The following is a 21370-nucleotide window of genomic DNA, read 5'->3' as shown; positions in this document are numbered from 1 at the left end:
TGTTTGTTTTTGTCACATTCCTATACCAATAAGTTGATGACCGGCAGCGGTTCCGGCAGGAGACACAAAGAGTCTCCTTTGTGTCTCCTACCGGAACCGCTGCCAGCTGGTCATCATATTATTGGCTTAGGAATGCAACAAAAACAAAACAATATCCATGAATTCAAGTCTCCATGGGGTGACTAATCGATAGAAAAAAAGTTATTTTTTAAGTGAACTATCCCTTTAACCCATTAAAACCGGGAAAGCATCTGTGTCATTTTATTTTTGCTATTCAGACTTGGTTGTGTGTGGAGCCTGATGGCTGTTGGCACAAAGGACTGTCCAAGTCACATTGTGGTGTGCCAGGTTACGATGATGTGTGTGGCTGAATGTGCTCCTTGTCCCCACTAGCACATCGTAAGAGGAGATAAGAGGGGTTGAACAGGGTAGCATCCAGCTTCCTCCTCATCCTCCCCTCAGCAACCACCTCCAGACTGTGTGCAGTGTCACTACAACTAACAGAGCTAGCCATCGTTTGGCAGCGGTTTAAGTATTTTTTAACCCATTAAGACCTGAGGCGGATTCTACAAATGCCTTCTAAAATCAGTAGTTTTCAAACATTTTCGTGCCAAGGGCCGCCAAAATGACATGTATTTGGGCTGTGGACCCCCCCCCCCCCACAAATGTTTTATGCCAGGTACTCCCAGAAGAGAAGATTTGTGTAAAAACAAATCTAAATTATTCAAGACTTTTCAAACGCTTTCAAGATTTTTTCAAAAATGTTCAGAAATTGCAGATTGTGACGCACTGTGAGCTTGTGTATCTGCTATTTTTGAGAACCACTGTTCTAAATTCTAAAGGTCCTTACACACCGGGGCGATTTTTTCATGCGAATAATACGTTTTTTTTTAAAACCTTATAAAGTCAATGTAAGCGTACATGCCGCGAAAAAGCGAAGCGAAAAAGCGTCTTTTAATTATTCGGAACGAGTCCGAATTTTGCGTATATTCGCATATTCGCCTGTGTGTAACCGCCTTAAGAGTTTTTTGAAAAACGTATGTTGCTATATGTATATAGCTAAAATCTGAAATCGCACAGATGCTTTCCTGGTTTTAATGGGTTAATTAACATTCTGGAAATGATCCCCAAAAGATCGAAAGAAAGCCACTTGGGTTTAAAAAAAGAGAGACTGGCCAAGCTGCTGTCCCTTTTACTAGCTTGCGTCGTCGGGCAAACATTATGGCTGGACCCCGATTACAGAATTAAGGCAGCCATCTTTTCATGACATTGTTTTTCATATTGTTATTATTATGTTTTAAAGCTTACCAGCCCCCCAAAAGGCACACAGCTGTTTCTTTGTTTTTTGTTTTTACAAAAGCCCTCTTAGGCTGTGTTGACATGTAGCATTTTCAGTGTGAAAAAAGTGCTGCCTGGAGTGCATTCTGTGCCAATATGGAAAAAGAAAAAGACAAGAACATTTTTAAAAACAACAAAAACAAACAACAAAAAAACAGCCACAGCTGACCGTGGTCGTCACAGACAACCTCCAGGAGTAACCCTAAGCCGGTAAGTTATGAAATGTCAGGATTGTACTGCTTGTTGTGGCACGGAATGTACGTTTCGTTTAGGCGAGAATACAATCTGTAGTCGCAGCTAATGTTTGGGAGCCATTGCCTCTCTGACTCATGTTTGATTCCATGTGTTCGCTGAACAGGAGGGATATCCATTCTAAGGCGAGCCGTGCTGTCAGTCAACGACTGTATTCACCAGCAAGAGGACTTCATCCAGCTTCTTTTCATACTGTGTAGTACTTCATGCATTCCTGTACTCTTTCCAATGCATTGACTTTATTCTGCTTATTTACTGTATATTTTGTTAATAAAATGTGAGCTGACAAATGGATTCATGCATTACGTAATCCTGGTTAATTTACTTACGTCAGTCTTGTTTAACAATTAAGAGAGAACAAGAGCTTTGACTTTAGAGACTGACAAAGAGGAAGGGGCTGCTTCTGGCAGTGGTCAACGCTAATTTATCAACAGGTGCTTTCACTTTACTTCCACATTTTCTAAGTCAGCTGAGCTCATCGAAGACATGTTCAGCTGTTCTCAAAATTTCTAACAAATAAGCAGCCAAATATACTTTTTTTTTTTATCCGAGAAGAGCTTTAGGTATTCACAAATACAGATTTTTTGTATTCGACTTAGAATACCAAAAAGTATTCGAATAGCCAAATATTCACGGGTGATAGATCATATTTTTTCATCCAATAAAAATGGGTAATTCTCTGTATTTCTCATTAAATTGCCGTGCTGCAAGCCTTGAAAACAACCAGCGAGTAAAGGGTTAACTAATGCAGGTGGGATCTGATTTGACAACAATCAAGAACTACCCAATAACACACAGCTGCATATCTGTTGATATATTGCCACTGCTTTATGAAGAAAAAAAAAATGGGAAAAAAATACATTAAATATCAGCAAATATTCGACTTTGATGTACAGTGTCTAATAGTGGTTTTGATATTCGAATAGTCCAATATTCGATTATTTGTGAAACCCCTAACACACACACACACACACACACACACACCCCCCTGAAGGCAGAGCACACGGCTGCATTTGGAGCTGTATTGTTTTGCAGTGGTCACACCTCTTCCAAACAGGCCATTCACACAACATGCCCCAGCATGAGTCGCAGGAGAAAATATTCCAGCTCTATCAGCCTGTTAATTCTCCTCCTACCACAGTCACAGCAGCAGTCTAGACACTAGACAGAGTCCAGGCTGCCATCTGAATATCACCACTAAATATCCTCGCTGTCGGGCAGAGAGCCAGCAAGATCGTGCATGTCCAAAACCGTTACTTTTCATGAAACAGGAAAAGAGAGCCTGTGTGGATCCAGTCAGTGTAGTTATTATTTTGTCCCACGCTCTTGTTAAAAGGGATATTTCACTTTCAAACTTGTTTGGGTCATTTTAACATCTACTCTGGCTTTTGTGAACACCCCAGACAGTTTTTAAGTGGTTTGATTCAGTATTTAGATATTTGATATTCATTTTATCAGACACGCCCCCTTCTTATACAAACCCATTGTAACTTCAAACTCATTGAAAACACCCGTCCTTGGTTCTGGTGACTCATACTGCCCTCCTTATACGTGAGGGGCCGTGTGTTTTCAATTACCTTTTCATTTATTTATTTTCCATTTTCCACAAAAACATATAAAAAAAAAAAAAGATAAAGTAATTGAAAAAACACGGCCCCCTCATGCATTAGAAGGACAATATCAGTCACCAGAACCAAGGACGGGTGTTTTCAATGAATCTAACATGTCTGATAAAATGAATATCAAATATCTAAATACTGAATCAAGAAACTTAAAAACTGTCTGGGGTGTTCACAAAAGCCTGAGTAGACCTTAAAATGACCCCAGCCATGTTTGAAAGTGAAATATCCCTTTAATACTTTTTCATTGGCTAAATATTCATAAAACCCACAGACAGACTTAACCACTTTTCAAGGACAATTCTTTTTACAAATATAAAAATTGCATATCTACAAGCTCGAGTTTGTAGGTCTGCTATTTTTGCAGAATGAAGTAGGGCATTAATTTACAAAAAAACACAACGTTGATACATGGAGATGGAGGTATTAATTTGGGGGGTACTTGACAAGAAAATGTTTGAGAACCACTGGTTTAAACAACATTAGGAAACAAGCCCAAATAAGCCCATTTTACAAACAAGCCAAAAAAAAAAACACAACCACCAGCAACTTTTACAAGCAACTTTATAGAAAAACAAGCCCAAAGACGCTTATAATAAGCAGACATGGCAACGCTGATCGCCAAATCAACACTTGGGTGACAACTTCATTTACATGCAATGACACGGCAATGTGTACAGCCTAGTTGAGGCACTTCCCGTTTACACACAGGCTAGTTGTATAATAAGTAACAGGGTCTGGTGTCACAGAAAAACAGCACACACATGCACACACAAGCAACTACTACAAATGAATAAAACAAAAATGATAATGCCGTAATAATAGCCTAACTTCTGTTCTGGTCTGCTCGCTTTTACTGTTATGGATTTTTTTGTCTTATCTTCCCATTTGATATATCTTTGTAACAGCCGTACACATAATTAGATCTTCAGGACAGTGTGAAATCTCTGTTGTTTTCAGCGTGGCAGGCTACTAACAGATGGTTGGTTTCAAGTGCATTAATGAACTGTTAAGTTTCCTTCCTCACACACAGTCAGAACTTCTGACTGTGTGTGAGGAAGGAAACTTAACAGTTAGAAGCCTCAAACATTTTTTTCTCACCTTTTTGCAAACAATTGAAACATAAGTCACTTTTCTTTTCGCAATGCAATGTTTTTTCTCACGGCAGGGGAGGTTGGGTTGGTGGTGTGTGTGTGTGTGTGTGCATCACTGACAGCACACTGGCACTAACAGAAAGTGGCAAAGAATACACTACAATTTAGGCGTTTAGCAGATGCACTTATCCCGAGTGAAGTGCAACGTCACGGCATGAACCCTCGTCTACAAACGACGGGGTAACACATTGAAAAGAGAACAGTAGTGCTTCAAACTAACTAATGCTATGAGGTAAACAAGCAAACCTAGCATCTGTCTAGAGTAGACAACATGCTTAATGACATTAACATTTGTGGTCAAGCAAATCAAACCTGCAAATCAAACCTGAATAACAAAAACATGTGAACAATTAACCCGACAGATTTGCAGAATGTAAATGGCATCTATCGCAAAGGGTGACAAGGAGGAGAGACACTGACTTCATTGGCCATGAATCAGTGGCGCCGGCGCCTGTTTAATTAAAGGACACTGTGTCCCCCCCACTATTCAGTCCAGCCAAACCGAATTAACCGAAATAACCGAATTATCCCCCCCAAAAATCAACAAACCCACCGGAAAAAAAACTTCCACGGGTTAGGGTCCAGAATCACTGCGCCGCGGCAGCCTGCTCACGCACAATATATATGACACAAAATATAGTACCATGTGACAGAGGGGTCGATATTGAACGAAACCTGCACTATATGGTAGAAGAAGGTCAACAATACAAATGACGCTAGTTTTTTTTTTTAATGAGCGGCCCCCACCAAATCTACCGGAACTACTTCATATTCATCAGAACCGGACCAGAACTCTGACCATGGGACTCGGGCAATCAATTAATACCTTTGCAACCACTACATTAATGGTAAGTATTTCCTACAGAAAATACTAATCTGAACTAACCCTTTAAAGCCAAACAGACATTTTTATTCATATATAGTGTTCAATGACAAAAGCACAATTAAATTGTTATTCGCAATTATTTGTGAGACAAATAATTGTCATGTAAAATGTCATAATCGTGACAGGCCTAGAGGCAGCTGTGTACAGTGGAGTCAGTACTGCTGTGCGGGGCCGAGACATGGACGCTCACAGCACAGCAGGAAAAGGCCCCTGGATGGCGTCTACACAGGAAGAATGCTACGAATGGCACTAGGTGTCAGAGTGGACCACATCAGGAAACGCAGACCTCTACAGCAGAGGCCTGCCATGGGTCACACTCACAGACAAGGTCAGAGGGAGAAGGATGAGGCTGGCCTGGACAGGGCACCGTGTCAGGCACCTGGAACTGATGGCGAGCAAGCTGACACTGTGGGAGCCGACTCCAGCTCACAGCTAGGAGGGGGAAACTGACGCACCACCACCTAAGTGGACACACTTCGGCCCGACAGCGGAGTTAACAACACTGCAGAGAGCTCAAGACCCTGGATGCTAGATAAGAGGGCGTAGAGGGGGCAGCGATTCAGGAGTCCGGAGTTGGTGTCGGCTAGCCCGCCCCCTCGCTTCACTCTTTACAGCCATTTGGTATTATGCCCATGTACTGTGTAATAATACACATTAAGTTTCATGTGTCTCATCTTATTCAGGACAGCTAGCCTATATCAAGGGTTCCCAAACTTTTCAGGCCGCGGCCCGCGACCCCCAAAAATAATCATATTTCAACTGGGGACCCCCCACCCCGACAAACACTTGGAGTGCTTGGAGAACCGAGTTTGACTCGGTTCCACAAATAAATATTGTGAAAATAGCCAAACTACAAGCTCACAACGCCTCGTGAGCTTTTAGATCGGCTATTTTCACAATGTTTGCCTCTTTCTTACATAATATTTGACAATTTGGCCAATTTGTCACTTAAATTGTCACTTTAGAAATGTGCAGATACCCTGTAATAAACTTACACTGTATGTTGGTTTGTTTACTGTTGAATGAGAAAACAATGTTGCACATTAAGCTAATCATCTGGGGACCCCCCAAAAAAAGCATTTGGGGACCCCCCCTGGGGGTCCTGACCATAGATATAGAAACCTAGATACCTCATTGGCCTCTGCAGTTCATTGGAGCGACCGGTATCTCAATACAAGGCTCTTCCGCAGGGCTACTTGACTACTGGCCAATCACAGCGCGCTGACTACTGGCCAATCACAGCGCGTCTAACTGACTAGTTGCTGCGCGGCTGCCTCTTAAGAAAAGACCCGCCCCACCTGCCTCTGATTGGCCTACCGAACGCCCCCTTCTGTGACGCACGCAGAAGTTTCCAGCTTGCCCTGCTGAAGCGGAAGGAAGTGGAAGCACGGCCGAGATACGCACGCCTCAGAGCCGAAGGAGGCGTCTAACTTTATATGTCTATGGTCCTGACCCACAGATTGAAAACCACTGGCCTACATCACAGAAAGCTGCTCCCAATGGGTGTGCTACCTCTCTGGAACAGAGCTGAGGGAAATGACTAGACAGTCACCCTCTTTCCTGAACGACTATTGTTGCCACAAGCAAGGCAAGGCGCCCTCCTCCCCGGCCCCACCATACCACCACCCCCCTGCTCAGTGAAGGCTGTGTTTGTACTGGGCAGCACCAGTCTACTGTCTATCGTATCATCTGTATCTTGGCTCTGTTAAAAATAAAGGTCTCCTGTTTCTTTGCTTTGTGTACCTTATACCCTTACTGGCCTAACCCATTCAATCCGGGAACACATCCGTGTCATTTTAGATTTCTTTGGCTATTCAAAAATAGCAGATATACAAGCTCATAGCGCGGCACCGAGTGCTATGAGCTTGTAGATCTGCTATTTATTTTTTTTATCGTGAAGATTTGTGCAATATATATATATTTTTAAAGCGAACATTTGTAACTCAAATCTTTGCTCCTGGGGGGGGTCCCCGGAACAACATATTTTGACATGGGGGTCCGCAGCCAAATATATATCATTTTGGGGGTCCATGACATGATATTGACTGATATTATAGCAACATAATGTTTTTAAAAAAACTGTAAGGATAGAAGACATTTGTAGAATCCCCAGAAGCAAAGATTTGAGTTGGGAAAAAAAATCGCTTTAAAAAATACATGGCAGATGTACAAGCTCATAGCGCGGCACTCGGTGCCGCGCTATGAGCTTGTAGATCTGCTATTTTTGAATAGCCAAGGATTTCTAAAAAAAAATGACACAGATGCGTTCCTGGTCTTTATGGGCTAAACTGGATCCTAGAAAGGGGGTCTAATGGCACACAAAGTGAAGCTTGCCAACACGGGTCAGTGAATGATTGCAGTCATTATCGGGGAGCACATAAAGAAATGTGACATTTAATGACTCTTCTTGTACAAATAAAGCTTATCTTCTGAGACAGAGTGTGTGTACTTGTATGGCATCTGGCCAAGTATCCTCTGGAAGAAGGAGGGAAGGAAGGAAGGAAAGGAAGGAAGGACAGACAGACAGAGGGGTTATTTGAGGATTGTGACCCCAGTGAGACTGTTTGTGTGCCCAGGAATAGGGCAGCCACTTTCCTGGCATCATTGCAGAGCATTAAGTAGTTAGGAGGTTGTTAGAAGCTATACATTTAGAAACCACATAAAACAAAGTCCCTTAGCTAGAATTCAATGACTTTAGGATGCACACACAGATATAGCACATTCATACAGTGTCTGAGTACTAAATAACCCAATAGTGGGATACAGAATGTGTCTTATTAATGACTGGGCCTCAAAACATTCTGGATGGGCCACATTTTAAGCTTGGCCGATGAATGATGTCAAAATGACAAATATTTTCGCTGTCTATTTCAGTGGGGGGGGGGGGGGTGTCCCCCGGTTCCCAGCTAAATGTATTAATACAGCATAAAAATAATTTCGCCACCATATTTCCTAAGTTAGTTAGAAAAAAAATAGCATATGTACAAGCTTGTACATCTGCTCTTTTTGAAGATTTAAAAAAAAAAATCACAAAAATTGCTTATTTAATAATTTTGCATGTTTTAACAAACATCTTCTTTTCTGGGGGTCCCTGGCACAAAACATTTACAGATGGGAGTCCGCGGCCAAATGCATATCAATTTGGGGGTCCTTGACACGAAAACGTTTGAGAACCACTGGTCTATTTGGCTTATTTCTACGAGCGCCAGGTGGAAAAAAGAAATAGACCAGTAGTTTTAGTGGAGTACAGATTGCACGCCACTTCTGGGATGCATCTTTAAACATGTCTGGTGGATCCACAAGCATTGTCTATAGTGGCTGCCGCGTCGCAGCCGGAACACGATGCTACCACGCCACACCCCGCCGGAATCCTGGCATCAGGGGACGTTTTCATAGATCTCAATATCTCATACAGTATACAGTGGGGAAAGCCATCAATATGGGTGGGCCTGGGCCCATCCAGGCCTACCCGTCGTAGATCCGCCCCTGAAATAATAACCAACTAAGTCAAGTCATGTGGTTGAATTTCAATCTGTCTGCTTGAATTGGAATGCTGTAAAATCACAGGCTCACACACACAGGCGTCCAAAGTAACCAAGGGTGGCTGGCTGGCAAATTAGTTGATTTGCTGACTCTGATAAAGGCTGAGGAGATGAAGCGCGTCTGTTTGTGTTGGTCCCGGTGAGGCTTTCATTTTTTAACCACTTAAACCCATCCGTATTGTGGAGAAATCTTTTGCTGAAAATAGCTGATCTACAAGCTCACAAAACAAAACAGAAAATACACTAGTATCTCTGAGGGACTCCGCTCAACCATATTGGGATAGTTCACCCCCAAAATGTCTTTTTTTCCTATGGATTAGTCACCCCATGGAGACTTGAATTTATGGATATTTGTTTGTTTTTGGCACATTCCTAAGCCAATAATTTGATGACTGGCAGCGGTTCCGGTAGGAGACACAAAGAGACTCCTTTGTATCTCCTACCGGAACCGCTGCCTACCGGGTCCGCTGGTCATCAAATTATTGGCTTAGGAATGCGACAAAAACAAAGAAAATATGAATTCAAGTGACTAATCGATAGAAAATAAGTAATTGTTTGGGTGAACTATCCCTTTAAGTGGTTAAAGGACACTTTTGAGTGCAGGCACAATTTCCTATTGAAATTAGTTGATTTGACATGTTGTTCCTATTGGTCCTTCCACCTCCCAAAGCATGGACCCATGTTTCACATGCTAAAGAAAATTAGGCTATTCGTGAACAAGCAATCATTTAATCAGTAATCTAAAAAACGTAACTATTTATAGTATTCATAAAATAGTACATACTCCACGAAATAGACATTTGTACATCCTTGCTCTATGCGTCTATGTGAATTATCAGTCTACACTGATAATTCATTTTCATACTGGCACAAACCGGCACAAGGCACACTATGAACACATTTTGTGTGGTAAAGGACTCAATTTACTGGAGTACTAGTAATTAATCATGTTTATTTCTTGAGCCGTCTGTGATAAGCAAAATACTTTCTACAAGTCGGTCATTCTACAGCGTATGTGTTGACATGTTTTCAGTGAGGTCTTTCTCATGTTCTGTCAAACATAATATAGTAGTGAGTTTGCAGATCTACAACCTTGCAACGCGTCGTGATGATGACGACGCGTTGTGAGCTTGTAGATCTGCAATTTTCACTCCTTTTGCGCGACACTCTTACCCAGCGAAAGTAGGGCTTTCATTTCAGGTCAGGAGAAGAAAAAAATTAAAACAAAAAAACAGCAAGGTTGACATGGAAGGAATCATTGACAAGAACAGAGGAAACGGGAGTGCCACAGGACATGACTCATCTCAACCTCACATTAACATGCAGTGTGCAATGCATGGCAATGGGTTGGCAGGCTAGCTTTACTGTACACGTTAGGTCACACAGCAGCGGAGGAACAGAAAAATGCCACTCCTCCATATTGTGCATCATTCACGGACGCAGCATAACACTGGCACCGTTAGCTGTGAGAGCAGCAGGTGCCCGGGCCTGACATAATATTATCCTCCAAACTAAACTCCCTGCTAACAGCAGTGGTGTATAAAGTAACTAAGTAAATGTACTCAAGTACTGTACTTAAGTACAATTTTGAGGTGCTTTTACTTTACTGGAGCATTTCCAGTTTTCAGTACTTTTACTTATACTCCACTACATCTCAGAGGCAAATAGTGTACTTTTACTCCACTACAATTATTTGAAAACTTTTAGTTACTAGTTACTTTGCAGAAATACATTACTACATTATAAAACATACATTAACCACTTTAGCCCTATTTTGTACCTAGGCTATTTGAAAATAGACGATCTACAAGCTCTTGTGAGCTTGTAGATATGCTATTTTCAAACATTTTAGTACTTTTACTTTTGGTACTTTAAGTACATTTTGATACCAATACTTTTGTACTTTTACTCAAGTATATTTTGAATTCCGTACTTTTCCTTGTAACAGAGTCCTTCTACATTGCAGTATTGATACTTTTACTTAAGTAAAACATTTTAGTACTTTTTCCACCACCGTTCACGGACGCAGCATAACACTGGCATCGTTAGCTGTGAGAGCAGCAGGTGCCCAGGCCTGACAGAATATTATTCTCCAAACTAAACTCCCTGCTAACAGCAAGACAACAATGTGATTGATTCAATTGATTCTATGTGCTGTTGTAGTTAGGCTGGGGGCTGGATAGCAGTGGCCGTTGAAGACACGGGTAACGTGATTAATCAGTCTACCAAAGACTGGAGACGTGGGCGGAGAAGGTTTGTTTTGCCAATGCTGGAATTCCGTCATTCCTCATTCTAAGATAAGATGTTTTATATGCAGGTTGTAAAATGCAATTAAATAATTACCTATGTTCAATGTTCAATGGTTATAGCAATTGATGTGGATTTAGAACCGACTCTTACAGTATGTTATTAAGTCAGATCTTATGATTTGGAAAGCATTTGACACCAATATACAATGGAAGAATTGGATATAACTCCTCCTAGCTCTGCCAAAAAGAAATGAACCAAAGTGAATCAGGAAGGCCTGTTCCATTTTGTGCTTCACAGAAAATAAACGTTGTTCGTAAGTAAGTAAGTAAGTATTATTATTTCTGAGACCTGGCTGGATTTCCGTAATGGGTAAAGGCAAAGACAAACCATTCAAATGAGTTGGAAGATAGTGACTGTTAGTCCAGAACATACCACTTCAAAATCAACAAAAGAAAACAATTACATAAATTGTATATAATATACATACACAGTATATATATATAATTAATAAGGCAATCAAAAATATACTTAATGATTAACCTGCATCATCATCGCAGCACCTTTTATGGAACATTTATGAGACTATAATAGCCTAAATCATTTCAGGCTTAGCCCTATATCTCAGAGTTGTCACTTGTCACAGACTTTATGATGCCCATTGGGGGGAAAAAACTGAAAAAAAACCTAATGCCACCCGTTCTGCTTTAACAAACAAATTCACACCACTGCTAAGTCCCACCGCCCCGGCAGAGAGTCTACAACGTGCAGCCTATAGCAAGTAGCGTCCCCTCAAGACTAAAAGAGGATATTTGTTTACTTGTGTTTCAACGAAATGCAATGCACATGCATGCCATATCACCCACTTCCTGTAATCGCAGACATACAAGTTCTGCCTGCTCAACATATATCACGATGGAAATGTAGGTTAGAGGGAAAAAGGGCACAGACCATGTGCTCCTTATGAGCGTGAGGACCCGAGTTAGAATCTGACTCTGTCACTCACTGTGCCCTTGGTCTCGTGTCCACACACTCCTCTATATGAATTAATAGAGCATAAAATGCCTCATATGAAAAAAGATGGCCCTGTCACTCAGAAGTCATAGAGCAACGCACATTACCGCAGAAGAGAAATGGCCTACTGTTGTCAGCCTATCATGACACCATAATGCAATCGCTCTGTGCTGAAGCTTAATTGCAGCTCGCCCGGTGTAGGTTGAACAGGCAATATCAGTTGATTTTGTTTATGAAGAGAAGACACACAAAAGACTACTGTCATGCGGAGGGCAAAAAGGAACACAAATTGGGTAAAACAATCCAATGAAATCCTCTGACATTGAGTTTGCAACAAATTACGTAATCTTGTCATTTCTGTCAAAACTAAACAATCTGTAAGACAAATTAAACATTATCTATCTTCCTGTTACACTCTGTAGACCAAATGCAAACCTGCTGATAGAAATAATAATGTCATCATGTAGTCCCAAATATTCTGCTACCAAGGCATGCTCTTGTGTGCACTCTGTTATCAACAGATAGCATATTAGTGCTCTATTGTCTATACAGGAAGCACAAACAGAGTCAATATTGTCCTGCTGTGTGTCCAGCAGCCATTCAACAACACAGTTTTAAGTCCAGTAAACTATGTCAGTGAGCAGGTGAAGACTCCTGTGCACCGACCAGCGAGTTTCATGACAAAGTCAGCTGTAATCCCAACAGTTCAGACTTCATATTGAAGATCAATGTGTTGCTCAAATGAGGTGTTCCTAAATTAACCCTGTCAGCGTACCACGCCCATAAAACTAAGATTCTACCAGTGGTTGAAAAAGTACTACATCTCTTTACTTGAGTAAAAGTATCAATACTGCAATGTAGAAATAAAACTCTAAGTAAAAGTCCGGTGATACAAATGTACTTGAGTAAAAGTACAAAAGTAATGAGCTTGTAGATCGGCTATTTTCAAATAGCCAAAGTTGAAATAGGGCTGAAGTGGTTAATGTATGTTTGGTAATAATAGTTCAAATCTACAAAGTAACTAACTAAAGTGTTCAAATAATTGTAGTGGAGTAAAAAGTACAATATTTGCCTCTGAGATATAGTGGAGTAGAAGTAAAAGTATTGAAAATTGGAAATACTCCAGTAAAGTAAAATTACCTCGAAATTGTACTTAAGTACAGTACTTGAGTAAATGTACTTAGTTACTTTACACCACTGTATTCTACACATTTGAGTGCAGTGTATTGCTGGTGGCTTTACTGATCAAATTTGTCATTCCACACATTATGTGAAGTGTGGAGCCTGCCATTAAAAACAGAACGAACCATCACCAGGGCAGGGACCCCTGTCATCATTGAAACAAATACAAAGTGGAATAGAGCAGGAAATAGCATAGAATTTCATCTGAACACTGGCTATGTATTAGTGGTGCCACACAACTGTGACTATATGTATGTAAAGTGTACAGACAAGTTAAGTATGTTAAAAGCAGCTTTGGCATTCGCCCTCTGGCAGGATGGCTCCCTCCTTAAACAACAACACAGTAACGCTAGTATCGGTGGTGTCAATCATATGGTTCCTGCTGTAAACACATACTGTGTCAGTGTAACGTACTGTCTGTTCAACTTTTGATTCTGTATAGCTAACAGACTACAGTACCATTATGACAGGCCAACGGTACAATATGAATTCGACTAGTTGTAGGTCTATGAGGAAAAAAAGCTGACAACTGTCAAAATGTAGCAGCACCACAGCCCGGTAACGGGAAGCCTCGCCCCAAAACACAGTCATCCCCAGGTTCTTGTATTCGTTTTACTGAGGTTAAGGTTAGGAATACGTTTAGGTTTAGGCATAGTTTTACTGAGGTTAAGGTTAGGAATATAATAAGGTTAGGTTTAGGCACAGCTTTACTGAGGTTAAGGTTAGGTTTAGGCACAGCTTTACTGAGGTTAAGGTTAGGAATAAGGTTAGGTTTAGGCACAGCTTTACTGAGGTTAAGGTTAGGAATAAGGTTAGGTTTAGGCACAGCTTTACTGAGGTTAAGGTTAGGAATAAGGTTAGGTTTAGGCACAGCTTTACTGAGGTTAAGGTTAGGAATAAGGTTAGGTTTAGGCACAGCTTTACTGAGGTTAAGGTTAGGTTTAGGCACCGCTTTACTGAGGTTAAGGTTAGGTTTAGGCACCGCTTTACTGAGGTTAAGGTTAGGAATAAGGTTAGGTTTAGGCACCGCTTTACTGAGGGTAAGGTTAGGAATAGGGTTAGGTTTAGGTATAGTTTACTGAGGTTATGTTTAGGAATAGGGTTAGGTTCAGGTATAGCTTACTGATGTTATGTTTAGAAATAGGGTTAGGTTTAGCCCATTGTTTAATGTTAACTGAAGTTACGTTTTAGGAATACCAGGTGGCAACCGTTCCGATGTGTCGCCGGATTTTTCCCCGGGGGGGCGACTATGTTTTGGGGCGAGCGTTTTGGTATTCCCACAGCCCACATCCAGCTAGCCAACTTACTGAAATAATAAACCACCCATACCATGTCGTTTGTTTACAATCTCTGATTTACGTAGGTGATAACGGCTTACTAAAGCGACGGATGAGAATGAGACATATGTGGACAGAATTCATCCAGGTTTAGCCACGATCGTTAAAGACCGATCGCGGATTATATACGTTGTGAGCCTATAGGGTTCTGTCTAGTCGGGTAATAGCGTATAGCTAGTCAAACCAGCTTGAAGGGCTGCTGCCAGATCACCCCCATTATAGGGCTGGAAATGACTTGTCTTGTCTGTGTATATTAGCAGATCTTCTCTTTCATAGGATGTTTGTTATCCGATCCCAGGATAACAAACATCCTATGAAAGAGAAGATCGATCGAGCTTTAAGGAGAAGCCAATCCAGTGCAGATCGGTTGGTGTTAGCTTATAGCAGTTGATCACCATCATTCACCACCACCACAACACGGTTTATATACACACCACTGCTTGGGATCTATACTAGATCCGATTAGCTTCACCCTTTACAATATACACTTTCCCTTACGATCCCACCTGATCATCAATGAACAAAACTTACCTTGACTATTCCGTAGACAGCACATCATCATGAGTAATAGTTGCAGACATATCATATTGAATACATTCATTGTGGGCTAAATACAAACTAGCTGTGTGTGTGTGGTGGAGAGACTGATGGCTAGAATTTGCTTGTTTCGTTTTGACTTAAAGGTACAGTCGCCCTTTTTCCAGCGCCACAACACTCCAGTATGACGTCATTACCGCCAGTCAGCGTTGCCAGGTCTAGGAAAATAAACAAGCCCAAAATGAGGCGACTGTTAAAGGAGTAGTTCACCGCAATAACCAAAAAAAAACGTATTTTCTATCAATTATACATATTTTTTTGTTTTTGTCGCATTCCTAAACCAATAATTTGATGACCGGCGGAATCCTGTCACAATTATTGATGCCTAATCACAATTATTTGAGATAATCATAATTATTTTTGGCATAATTGTCATAATCGTTTCCATGTTAAAAATCTTCATCCATTTTCCAAACATTTTCAAAAATAGTGGAAAAAGCCGATCTACAAGCTCAGCTTGGGTTAGGTGGCATGGCAAACTGGCATGCCAATACAGTATTCAATCAATCAATCAACCAATCAATGTGTAATTGATAGAAAACAAGTAATGTTTTGGGTGAACTACTCCTTTAAGGCACATGAGCACTTTAAACCTAAAAACATTGACTATTTTGTAGCCAAAAAAAATCTTGAAATAAAATATGGGATAATTGGAATATTTTTTTGATTGATTGATTGTGAATACTTGAATACTTTATTAACAGTTTGCAAAGACAAGTGCAGGGAAGTACAGTTCAATACTAGCCTGGTAAACCCTCCCTCCGGAAATCTCATTTCCATTTGATAAATGAGATTTCCGGAGGGAGGGTTTACCAGGCTAGTTCTAAAGAAGATGTTAAACCCAAGAATGCACAATAGTTTGTTTCCATTGGGGTCCAGCTTTAATCTCAAACATTGAAACATTATCTGGTTCGGGGATCCCTGGCACAAAACATTTTCAGATGGGGGTTATAGTTATAGAGACAAATGCACATTCATTTGAGGGGTCCTTGACATGAAAATATTTGAGAACCACTGGTTTAAATAGAATGATAATAATAACATGTGGAAACAAGCCCAAATAAGCAACAACACTTCAGAAAAAAGCCCAAATAAGCAACTACACTTTAGAAACAAGCCCAAATAAGCAACTACACTTTAGAAACAAGACCAAATAAGCAACAACACTTTAGAAACAAGCCCAAATAAGCAACAACACTTTAGAAACAAGCCCAAATAAGCAACCACACTTTAGAAACAAGCCCAAATAAGCAACTACACTTTAGAAACAAGCCCAAATAAGCAACAACACTTTAGAAACAAGCCCAAATAAGCAACAACACTTTAGAAACAAGCCCAAATAAGCAACCACACTTTACACTTTAGAAACAAGCCCAATAAATAAGCAACTACACTTTAGAAACAACCCCAAACAAACGCAATCCACAACAACCAATATTTACAATATTTTCATCCCAAAACAAACTTGTAAGGCTACTTCTTGGCCTCAATCACAAAACCCATCTAACCCCTGCTCATTTTGCTAGGATTGGATGGCTTAGGGTTGAGGACAGAGTACAGCAACTTGCTATGGGCCTGGTCTTCAAGATACACCACAACATTGGGATCCCCCTGTATTTGTCAAAATACCTCCAAAATGTTAATGAAGTCCATGATCATAACACCAGAGGCAGCTCCACAAATCATGTTCAACCCAGATTTGGCTCAACAAAGGGAATGAACTCGTTCTCATGCTATTCATCAAAAATGTGGAATGCCCTACCTAAAGGAGTGTAAAACCCTACTCACTTTCAAAACTACCCTAAAGATACACCTTCAGGAGGCTGCAATTCAAAAATGGCCCCTGTCCAAGTCCTAACCCCATGTCCTAACCTAATTAGGTTAGGACCTACCCCCCCCCCTCTCTCTTTCTTCTTTTGTACATATTTTTCACTTTTCATACCAGTAACCTGTAAACTCATTGTATGACATTCTGTATAGTAGTGTGTATATCTGTCTGTCTCTTATATGTCATCATGATTTGTGTGCATGGGGTTCTCATCTTAAACAAGCTTAGTGCTTAATGAGATTTCCAGTTTAGTAGACCTTGTATTGTGAATTTGTACTTCCATGTACTGTTATGTACTGCCATGTACTGTTCACATGTCTTACTAAATAAAGTACATCAATCAATCAATCAATCAGTACATCATCACAAGGGACTTTACAGAAAAACAAACCCAAAGTCGCTTATAATAAGCAGACATGGCAACACTAGTCACCACCACCTCCCTTCCGGAGTCTTGTCTTGCTGGGGGCGAACAGTCTTTTTACCCCCGGTCTGAGTAGCCCCGCCCTGTAGGCCCCGTAGGGGCCTACTGGGCGGTGCTTCTTTCACTCTACATTAGAAGAGTTGGGAACGTTGGGGGTTGTCACATTCTAATACAGCCCAAATACCCAATTTCAGCACCGGCCTCACTGGCGCACCTCGCTAGTCATCAGACTCCCAATCCATTAGCATTGGGAGTCTGGGTTCGACTCCCGCATGGGACAATGCTTTTTCAAACACAGCAGACTACTTTTTTTCGCCGATAAAGTATAGTTTTGGACCATGACGCCAGGCGCGCCGACTTAGCAGACCTTGAGGCCGAGGAGTCGCGCCCGAGCGCCTCCAGGCGCGAGTGCCCGCGACGACCGGCCGATGGTCTGCTAGTCGACTAAGCGCCGTCCGAGTTATGTACCGATAGGCACAGAATCGTAAATGATGTTGTGGGGACTGCGTTTTCCCCAACTCGTTTCACTCAACTCGCCTGTCTCTCCCCGCACCCGCCCCGCCCCCCGCTACTGAGACTGGGGGTAAAAAGGCAGGTCGCTTGCTGGGGAGTCTAGCACCATCCCACAGTCCAGCAGGTACAGTCGCGCTGTGATTGGCGGGTTGGTTGTCAAGCAACAGCTGGGTGCGAGGAAACAATGATGATCACAAGTTTCTGTTGTTCTTGTAATATTATTTTAAAAAGGGAATAACAAATACAATGGGACATGTGTACAGGTGCGTGTGTTCTTCAACAGTAGTATCCCTCTTTTTCCCCTCTTTCTTCTCCCCCCCAGTCTCTGTATATGCATATTGCATAGAATTTAAAAAAATGTCTTAAAAGAAATCAACGGAAACGGCAACAACAGTACAGTAATTAATATTCGCCTATTTAAATTATGTTATACATGGGGGTACTCACAGGTAGAGATGTGTGTGTGTGTGTGTGTGTGTGTGTGTGTGTGTGTGTGTGTGTGTGTGTGTGTGTGTGTGTGTGTGTGTGTGTGTGTGTGTGTGTGCGTGTGCGTGCGTGTGTGTGTGTGTGTGTAAAAATGCTAACACTGCAATGATCCAGTAGAAGTTGGACAACCCATCTTGAGCTGGTAACATAATGAGACTAGATTGAGTATGTCCTGCCACCAAGTGGCTGAAAGAGGTTAGTAGCCTACATGCAGGGTTGCCAGATCTGCTTATTATAATTTCCTCGCAAGATTTTATTTGAAAATAGCCGATCTACAAGCTCACGATGCGATGCGTTGTGAGCTTGTAGATCTGCTATTTTCAAATAGCTGATGTATATGTTAAAGTGCTCATGTGGACCATAGTCGCTTCTTTTGGGCTGGTTTTCCTAGACCTGGTTGCTTGTTTCTCTCACAGAATCTGGCAACACTGCCTACATGTAGAGCTCTACCCAGTGCCCTCTGCCCAGTGCCCAGTGCCCACCTCCAGCCTTACAGTCGCACACACAAACACACGTTGTATTTGGGCATCCTCGTAAACTGGCAAACTACCAGAAAGAAACTACTTAAATATACTTCACTTTACTGTACTTTACTGTCAAGTTCAATGAACCACCCATGTGGCGTGTGTGACCAACTCACAGCACGTGAGTTATTCCACACAGGTGAATTAAATTAAAAATGAAATAATAATAAGAATACATAATAAATAATAAAAAGTATAATAATAATAATTATTATTATTATTATTGTTATTGTTATTATTAATGTATTATTGTGGTCTATGTGCTTGCTCTGGGTAAAACTTAAGTCATGTGTGTGAACTTGAAGGGAAAGTGTTTCATGTCATTCTGAATGTCAGGAAAGTTTGAAATGACCCATTTCAAGTTTTCGAAACGTATACAAATCTTTTGAAAATAGCAGTACTCGAGTAAATGTACTTAGTTACTCAACATCACTGGCACATAGTAATTTAAGAATGAACCGGGACCAGCTGAAAATGCGACAGCACTATTATCCTGTTGGCGCTCTGACGCCCCCTACCGGTCTAAAAAGAAAAACACACGAACGTCGGTGACGTCACTAGCAGAGTTGTCATCATGGCGTCTGGTCTGCGGGACCTGAAGCTCGAGCTGCAATTTAGCAGCTAAAAGAAGAAGAAACAAAACCCCGTCGACAGCTCAGTTACCTCTAAAAAATGGAGAAAAATGCAAAGTTGCATCGAGACGGTGATCGAGGCGGTGCAGCGACGATCGCGGGCAAAAAAATAACGGACGATCACGTTGTAGTAACGGCTGTCGGCGGACTGAAGGGAGCCGCCGATCATACATGCAAGAAGAACACCGGACCTTCTCTTTTACACACTGTGGTCAGCGACAGTTGTAACAACGGATCGCCCGACGTTAACGTGAACGTCAACGCCGCGATCGTCGCCAATGCCGATCAGAGGAAGAAGAAAGCCGACGACAGGCCAGAAATGATGGAATTCCTGTCGGTGCGGCAGGAGCAGCGGGAGGAGGAGGAGAAGAAGAAGAAGGAGGACAGCAGGGGCGGATCGTGCTGGTCGGAGTCTGGGGATCGGGAGGAGAAGGGGGACAGCAGGGGCGGAGGATCACGGTCTGGGGATCGGATCAGTAACGGGATGATGGGACATGATGATGATGCTGGGACGGAGCTAGCGGCAGGAAACGAGGAGGAGGAGGAGGGTGGCTCCTCAAAGTTAGTCAACAACAAAAAGGATGGTGTGTCAGTGTCATCCTCCTCCTCCCCTGCCGGGACATTATTATTACCACTGGATGCTGCTGAGAGGATCATCCGGAGCCCGGCGGATGCACCACAGCCCGAGGAGCAGCGATCATCCACTTGTCCGCCGATGGAACAGGTGATCAAGCTGGCCAAGCCGACGCGTCTCTGCCCGGACGACACGATCATCATAACAACAACGACGACGACGACGGGAGACGGGAAGTCGGGACTAGTATCCAGGAGCGATCCTCCTCCTCCTCACGCCGCCTCCCAGGAGGCTCTGTCTCTGACCAGTCCCGCCGGAGGAGAGTCCCTGAGGAGGAGCCTGGACGACTCCCTCGAGTCCTTCTCCAACCTCAACTCGTGCCCGAGCTCCGACCTCAACAGCGAGGGTCTGGAGGAGGAGGAGGAAGACCCGGGGCTGGTGCTGCTGGCCTCCTCTTCCTCGGCTCTGCAGCAGCAGTATGGAGGAGCCGATGGAGCCAAGAAGGACCGGGGAGCAGGTGGTGGTGGGGTTGGGGGTGCCGCCGCCGGGGCCGGGCCCGGGCAGTCCATCTACCACATCAAGTGGATCAAGTGGAAGGAGGAGAACACGGCTGTCATCACCCAGAACGAGAACGGGCCCTGTCCGCTGCTGGCCATCATGAATGTCCTCCTGCTCTCGTGGAAGGTATCGAAGGATTTGCACACATTTTCAAGATTTTTCAAAATAGCAGATCTACAAGCTCATAGGACTTTTTGGACTTTTATTTATATCTATATATGAATAAAAGTCCCATGAAATTCTCTTAAAAATGAGTAGAAATGTTTAAGAGAATGGTACTGTATAGCAGTGGTTCTCAAACTTTATCATGTCAAGGGACCCCTAAAGTAATGTGTATTTGGCAGACCCCCATCTAATATGGGGGTCTGATATATATATATATATTGGGCCATAGCTGATATATATATAGGGCCATGTCCGGGGTCCCCGGACCCCACTTTGAGAACCCCTGCATTAGACCAAGGACCACCATAACTTTGAGAGTGTACAAATGCAGGTCTATTTTGTTCCATCTGTACACTTTCTGAGTTACAACCACATAAGGGTCCATCAGGTTCCTAAATATCCATCATTTATCTGGGGACCCCCTGGAACCCCCTCAAGGACCCCTGGGGGTCCCCGGACCCTACTTTGAGAACCATTGCTTTATAGCCTTGGATCAAG

The 21370-nt window shown here is 42.3% G+C and overlaps 2 protein-coding genes across 4 annotated transcripts in view; one reads left to right on the top strand and one right to left on the bottom strand.

Moving 5' to 3' along the window:
* LOC308091208 (disintegrin and metalloproteinase domain-containing protein 10-like) overlaps window positions 1-15234 on the bottom strand; it is a 486352-nt gene extending 471118 nt beyond the window's left edge. For both annotated transcript variants that reach the window (XR_013933681.1, XM_080436649.1), the window contains exon 1: window positions 15103-15234. Coding sequence is in view for 1 of the 2 variants with exons in the window: in XM_080436649.1 (XP_080292775.1) it covers window positions 15103-15172 (70 nt within the window). In the remaining variant the exon portion in view is untranslated. The remainder of the gene's footprint in view (window positions 1-15102) is intronic.
* A 4291-nt stretch (window positions 15235-19525) lies between these two features.
* Window positions 19526-21370, top strand: part of mindy2 (MINDY lysine 48 deubiquitinase 2) — a 53644-nt gene continuing 51799 nt past the window's right edge. For both annotated transcript variants that reach the window (XM_080436632.1, XM_080436631.1), the window contains exon 1: window positions 19526-20833. In XM_080436632.1, the coding sequence (XP_080292758.1) occupies window positions 19616-20833 (1218 nt within the window). In that variant the 5' untranslated portion in view covers window positions 19526-19615. The remainder of the gene's footprint in view (window positions 20834-21370) is intronic.

The sequence above is a fragment of the Gymnoscopelus braueri genome (assembly GCF_963280865.1).
Source record: "Gymnoscopelus braueri genome assembly, chromosome: 1".
Taxonomy (NCBI): Eukaryota; Metazoa; Chordata; class Actinopteri; order Myctophiformes; family Myctophidae; genus Gymnoscopelus; species Gymnoscopelus braueri.
This window is presented reverse-complemented; position numbering and strand designations above follow the sequence as displayed.